The sequence below is a fragment of the Chiloscyllium punctatum genome, chromosome 45, assembly GCF_047496795.1.
Source record: "Chiloscyllium punctatum isolate Juve2018m chromosome 45, sChiPun1.3, whole genome shotgun sequence".
Classification (NCBI taxonomy): domain Eukaryota; kingdom Metazoa; phylum Chordata; class Chondrichthyes; order Orectolobiformes; family Hemiscylliidae; genus Chiloscyllium; species Chiloscyllium punctatum.
This window is the reverse complement of record NC_092783.1, coordinates 16,303,335-16,310,392: the sequence shown is the minus strand read 5'-3', so window position 1 is coordinate 16,310,392 and position 7,058 is coordinate 16,303,335. Positions and strand designations below refer to the sequence as shown.

At 44.4% G+C, this 7,058-nt stretch overlaps 1 protein-coding gene across 1 annotated transcript; it reads left to right on the top strand.

Annotated features, from left to right (window-relative positions):
- Positions 1-608: 608 nt before the first annotated feature.
- mcee (methylmalonyl CoA epimerase) lies at positions 609-2,496 on the top strand. The gene has a single exon (XM_072563371.1). It carries the CDS (start codon positions 678-680, stop codon positions 1,149-1,151), a length of 474 nt encoding a protein of 157 aa, XP_072419472.1. The 5' UTR covers positions 609-677; the 3' UTR covers positions 1,152-2,496.
- Positions 2,497-7,058: the final 4,562 nt, after the last annotated feature.

The window sequence follows — 7,058 nt, the reverse complement described above, 5'->3', positions numbered from 1 at the left end:
ATTCCGGAGGAAGAGGCGGATCCTCGGGCTGGCAGTGCCACGGTTGAATGGGCGGGGCTTCGAGCTGACCAACTGTGCCCGGTTGAAGGGGCGGACAACGGGCTGACTGACAGTGCCCGGATAGAGGGGCGGGGCATCAGGCTGAGCGTGCCCCTGGTGAAGGGGCGGGGCCTCAGGTTGACATCGGGCTGACTGACAGTGCCCGGATAGAGGGGCGGGGCATCAGGCTGAGCGTGCCCCTGGTGAAGGGGCGGGGCCTCAGGTTGACATCGGGCTGACTGACAGTGCCCGGATAGAGGGGCGGGGCATCAGGCTGAGCGTGCCCCTGGTAAAGGGGCGGGGCCTCAGGTTGACATCGGGCTGACTGACAGTGCCCGGATAGAGGGGCGGGGCATCAGGCTGAGCGTGCCCCTGGTAAAGGGGCGGGGCCTCAGGTTGACATCAGGCTGACTGACAGTGCCCGGATAGAGGGGCGGGGCATCAGGCTGAGCGTGCCCCTGGTAAAGGGGCGGGGCCTCAGGTTGACATCGGGCTGACTGACAGTGCCCGGATAGAGGGGCGGGGCATCAGGCTGAGCGTGCCCCTGGTAAAGGGGCGGGGCCTCAGGTTGACATCGGGCTGACTGACAGTGCCCCGGTTGAAGTGTCAATAAAGTTGTCTTTGAAAGCGGCAGCAAGATGGCGGCCAACATGTTGAAGGTTGCCATGGGGAGCCGGGCCTTCAGCTCGGGCATCGGGGACGCCCTCTGGAAGCTCGGCCGTCTCAACCACGTAGCGATCGCGGTGCCGGGGGTGGAGAAGGCCCGCTGCTTTTACCGGGACGTTCTAGGGGCCCAGGTGAGCGAGCCGGTGCCCTTGGCCGAGCACGGGGTCGTCACCGTTTTTGTCGAGCTGGGCAACACCAAGCTGGAGCTGCTGGAGCCGCTGGGCCCTGACAGCCCGATCCGCGGCTTCTTGAATAAACACCGAGACGGCGGCCTGCACCACATCTGCATCGAGGTGGATCGACTGTCTGCCGCCATCCAGCGGCTCCGGGAGCTCCATATCCGCACCCTGAGTCCCGAAGCTCGGATCGGAGCCCACGGCAAACCCGTCATCTTCCTCCATCCCAAAGACTGCGGCGGGGTCCTGGTGGAGCTGGAGGAGGCCTGAGGAGGACTGGGACGGGGCTCTGGCAGTGAAATAAAACCCTGTTTCCCCCTCCTTAGCCCAACCTCGGGACCACCTGAAACTGCCCCAAACTCGGGCTGAGGGCTGTGACCTTCTCTGTAAAGGCCACTTAGCAGCAGATATCAACCGCGAGCGATTTGTTCGGATAACCAAGACTAATGAGGGACTTCGCCTGCGTCTTGTTTCTAAACTGCCTTCGACTAAAAACCGAAATTAGTGACGGCCAGCTCCCGTTCGCCAAACCTCTAAAGGATCAGGAGTTAATGGTGCTGAGTGAAAGCAGGGAAGGAGGGTTGAGATATTTTCTCCATGTCCCCTGCTCACTTCCTTGTCCCTTTATCTGGGCACCTCTACACTTAAACTTCAGATACTATTAATTCCTTTCGGCATTATTGAAGGCTAGGGATGGGTGATATTTGATTTATTGTGTTCAGTTTTCCATTCTTCTGCCTTGAGACGACTTAAATGTTGAATCGACATTCTAAAGTAACTTTAGGATACTCCTCCCTAGATACTTATTTGTGAGGCTAAATCATGATCGTACTCTGCCAGATCACAAATTCAGGTGAAAACGGCCCTTTGCCACAGTTTTGCTTGTTCAAGGTCTCAGCTCAGTTAGAAATGATTTCTGCCTCTGTGTCAAAGGCTTTTGTGTTCAAGCTTTGCACCAAGTCATAAGCACATAATTAAGCCTGGGAGTTTCAGTGCAGTTCTGGTGACTGCTGCTGCTGCCTTTCAGGTAAACCAAGGTCTATTTCAACAATTGGAGGTAAAATCATCTACTGTTTAAAAGAAGTAGTGAGTTCTCATAGATGTACTGGGGCCAATATTTACCCAGCAACTGGCAACACTACACCAGATTAGATGGTCATTATCTAGTTTTTGTTTTAGAGATCAGGCTGCATACAAATTTGGTGCCACATGTCATACATTGCACCAGCAACTTCAAAATATATATCTGTGATATACTTTGGGATGCCATGAATTCTCAAAAAGCACTATAGAAATGCAGAATGGCAGCCCATCATTTTCCTATTTAATTGATTATTAAATGTGGCTGGTGTTCTGAACTCAGTGATGCTCTGTTCTATTCTAGCTCCAGCTGTCTGCTTGACTTTACTTCCTCAGTCTCTCTAATTTGGAGTAAGTGAATCCCACCAGGAATGTCTACCTGCAGCCTAATCAGTGATCGGTATCAACATTTTCTGTTCATTTTGTTCTTCATCTTTAATTGTAAATGTTTTTCCTCAAATATTCTCAAACGTTTTCCAAGTACTAATGGGTCGTAATGTTAATTCCTGGTAAAATTAATCTGATTTTTGTTGGATCTGAGGTTTCCCGTGTCATTTTTGAGTATGCCTAGTGCTGCATATGATATACTTGTATACTTTCTGATTGAGCTGGGTTTAGACCCTGACATGGTGCTAGAATGAGGGATATGCCATGAGTTTGGAGATTGTAGTGGTGTACAGTTCTGCTGATGGCTCATAGCACTTGGTTTTGATTTGTCTTGAAGTGTTCTAAATCAATCCCCATTCAAAGCAGTAGTAGCACCAGTGCACTCATGTGCAGAGAGAACCTTTGTCTTCACAAGGATGGTGCAATGGTCAATACTACTAATACTACTGTAGACAGAACTCTCTACAACTGTTAGATCAATAGAAATTAAGTTGTGTTTCTCATCAGTCTTGTTCATTCTCCTGTTATCTGCCTGCTGGATTTGTGGCAAGTTTTGAGTCACACCGCATGGAAACAGACCCTTCAGTCCAACCAGTACATGCTGACCATAATCCAAATTAAACTTTTCCCATCTACCTCTTTCTGGCCCCTATGTCTCCAAACATTTCCTATTCATGTACTTACCCAAAGTCTTTTAAACATTGTAACTGCGCCCACATCCACTATAGAGTCATAGGGATATACAGCATGGAAACAGACCCTTTGGTCCAACTCATCCTTGCCAACCAGATATCCTATATAAATCTAGTCCCATTTGCCAGCATTTGAGCCGTATCCCTCAACTCTTTCTATTCATATGTCCATCCAGATGCCTTTTAAATGTTGTAATTATACCAGCCTCCACTTTCCTCTGGTAGCTCATTCCATACACACCCACTCTGTGTGAAAACATTGCCCCTTAAGGTTCCTTTTAAATCTTTCCCTTCTCACCTTAAACCTATGCTCTTTAGTTTTGGAATCCCCCACCCCAGGGAAAAGATCTTGCCTATTTACCCTATCCATGCCCCTCATGATTTTATAAAGCTGTAGAAGGTCACCCGTCAGCCTCCGATGATCCAGGGAAAACAGCCCCAGCCTATTCAGCCTGTCCAAATAGCTTAAGTCCCCCAACCTTAACACCATTCTTGTAAATCTTGTCTGAACCCTTTCAGGTTTCACAATATCCTTCCTATAGTAGGGAGGCCAGAGTTGCACACAGTACTCCAAAAGTGGCTGAACTAATGTCCAGCCGCAACAACTTGAGCAACAGAGACAGCAACTTTGAACATTCACTGCTGGATCGGACAGCAGTATAAGTCACTTCCTCTGGAAGTTCATTCCACACACGAACCATTCACTGCGTGAAAACAAAAATGCCCCTTTTTTAAAAAAATCTTTCTCCTCTTACTTGAAAAAAATGCCCCGAGTCTTGAAATCCCCACCCTACGAGAAAGTAACCTGTCATTCAACTTATCTATGACCCTCATGATTTTATAAACCTCTATAAAGTCACCCCTCAACCACCAATGCTCCATGAAAAATATCCACTAATTGTCACCCTTTTAACTCAAGCCCTCGATTCCTGGCAACATCCTTGTATATATTTTCTGAACTCCTTCCAGTTTAATCGTATCCTTCCTATAAGAGGGTGACCAGAATTGGGCACAGTACTCTAGAAGACGCCTCACTGATGTCCTGTACAACCTCAACATGACATCCCAACTCCTATACTCAAAAGGTCTGAGCAATGAAGACAAGGTATGTCCTTCAGGATTTTCCCAGCTTAGTTAGCAGTGCTGCTATCAAGCCACTGTTGATGGATATTGAAACTCCTGCACCTCACCTCCTTTCCTCAACGTTCTGTGCGGGAATGCCCGAAACATCGATTCTCCTGCTCCTCAGACGCTGCCTGACCTGCTGTGCTTTTCCAGCACTGTACTCTCGACTGATCTCCGGCATCTGCAGTCCTCACTTTCTCCCATTCTGTGCCCTTGCCTTGATGTTTATTTCAGATTTATATAAATAGTAAAATTTGAATTCATATCTCCAGGTTATTAGCATACTCATCTGCATTGCTATTCCAGTAAGATAACCACTTTGCTACTCTAGTTGTCTCCTGTACACTCTCATGCCAAAAATGGATGGATTCAATTGTGGTTACAAATGACATTATTTGGTTGGTCTGTTTATTGGCCTGATGTACAATATCTACCAAAGAAATCGGTAAATTACTGAAGAGCGTGTGATAATGTGGCTATAAACCATTGTCTCAACACTGAGCAGATGTAGATTATGAAGACGACTACTTTTTCAGCTCTAATATCAAGTTCACGTTGCTCTGCACGGAAATCTATACCATGTCAGTTGGTCAGATCTTGTGCAAATCTAAATTGGCCTGTTGGTTAGTGCCTAATTCAGGGAAAAGAACTGGCATACTTACTCAAATAACTCTTAAGTAAAATTGAATGAAAATGCCATACAAAGTGGGTAACCTAAATTGCACCCAGGTGTGTAAATCATGGCTGATTTTCCTCAACTATTCCACTGTATTTCAAATGGCCTGGGAAGCAATACCAGTTTGATGTTGATGTTAACAATCCATCTAACAGCCCTAAAAGCTTCCAACTCCAAATGAACCAAAACTCATCCTGTCATCTCAGTAATTTATGTAAAATGGGAACAATTTGTATTGATACTGTGCCTTTTCAGGCTTCCAGCAGATAAAATAGTTTAGAAGTGTAGGCCCTGCAGAGTCATATGATTTTAATACTAGAATAAATATTTTAAAAGCAGATTAGGTGCGAGATGTGATTGTGGTGCAGTGAATATTAATGTAATTAATATAGACTTTAATGTATTGGTAACATTTATATGGATTGAGCTGCCAGAGGAAGTGGTGGGATTACAACATTTTAAAGGATGGGTACATGGATAGGAAGGGTTTAGAGGATATGGATCAAATACTGGCAAATGGGATTAGATTAATTTAAGATAGCTGTTTGTCATGGATGAGTTGGTATGAAGGGTCTATTTCCATGCTTTCAGCTCTATGACTCTATATTTACTAACATTGACCAATACCGTATCAGAGTTGCAATGGACTGATTGCACTGATGGGCAGTAGCTAACTCAGTTCAGTATTTTTCCAGTCAGATCTCCGCTCTTGTTTGCCACCATCCAGAACTCTTACTTAATAACTTTGAGATTGCAAATCTGTGCTTTTAGGGGGACTCCAAGAAAAGAATTGTACAGAAACATTATTGATTCTGTTACAAACTAGCTTAACTACAAACCAGACCATCATTTAAATCAGAATAAATATCAACAGAGTAGTAGTTTGAATAATTCCCTTGCCTTCTGACCCCGAGAGAAATTCAGGTCAGAAGTCACAAATGTACCTCCCACTTCTCTCGCAAAGATGGATTTTTCAGTATTGTAGCATGAACTGAGTAAGAATGGCAATGCCTGTCCCTCACATCATTCCCCTCAGCCCTCAATGCCAATATTTATATTGTAGGATCCTGAGGTTAAGCTAGAGTTAGCCCCATTACCTTGCACAGAAATGGCCCAATTCTGTAAGTGTCAGAGACTCCAGCTTCACCCCATTCCTCTTCAATAAACAGTAACCTTATTCAAACTGAATAGTATTTTGTTTGATACCTTTGTGAAAAAAGGTGATCATATAGCAGTCAGTCAAACGATTCAAGAACATATTCAGAAGAGCATTATTAACTACTCAAAACTGTTGTCAGTAAAAAAACAAAACTCATGGTCTTTTGATAGTTGTGTCAACAAACTTGGGAGTTCAGCCAAACATTCTATTTGTAAAGTCTGTAAAGCTTAATTTATGAAAACCTTTTGAAGTAGCTTGAAATGATGGTCATCCATTGCAATGCTTCAACCATGCAAAGATGGCTCGACTGTTTATCAATGTAAAACTTAACATGGAAGTTCCAAATAGCACATTAATAACAGAGTGCAGAAGAGAGCTCTATTTCCAGTAAAGGACGTACTGTAATGAATTTTAGCACTTCCACAATGCTGGTCATTGGTGACTTCCTTTTAAGAACAAAGCCCTAGGATTGATCACTTATTATTCCTATGGAAACCAAGAGCTGTTTGTATTAAAAACAACTATTTTCCCAGTCACCAATGAAATGAATTGCAGGACAAGATTTCATATTTTAAGGCATTAAATTTAACAAGCAAATTAAAATCCATACAGATGGAGCATTACTTAACAGGCAATTAAAAGAAAAGAGACTTTTGCATAAACTAATTAGTTTAATCAAAATGCCTCATGAAATGTTTTAACTTTGCTGCCCATCCATCAGAAGCATGTGATGTGATCAAATCTCAATGTATTCTCAGTTTCTAGGAAGATCACTTCAGCTTCCATCAAAAATTGTTCCACTCAGCCAGATTATCCCAGCACCAACGTCCACCAGCATAGCCCATCTTGACAATTCCTGCCATCAAGGGTCCTGTTCTCTTGTGCACAGAAAGCCAACGTTAGCAAGCATTCTGCTGAATCATTAACACAAAATCAACCTGCAGTGGTCTTGACACCTGATGCTTCCCTCTAGAGTGGCCATACTCTTTCTTTGTTCCTCTCCAGATCTGAATATCTGACCAAAAAAGTAGCTGTCCATATTTCTGTGCCAAGCTGTC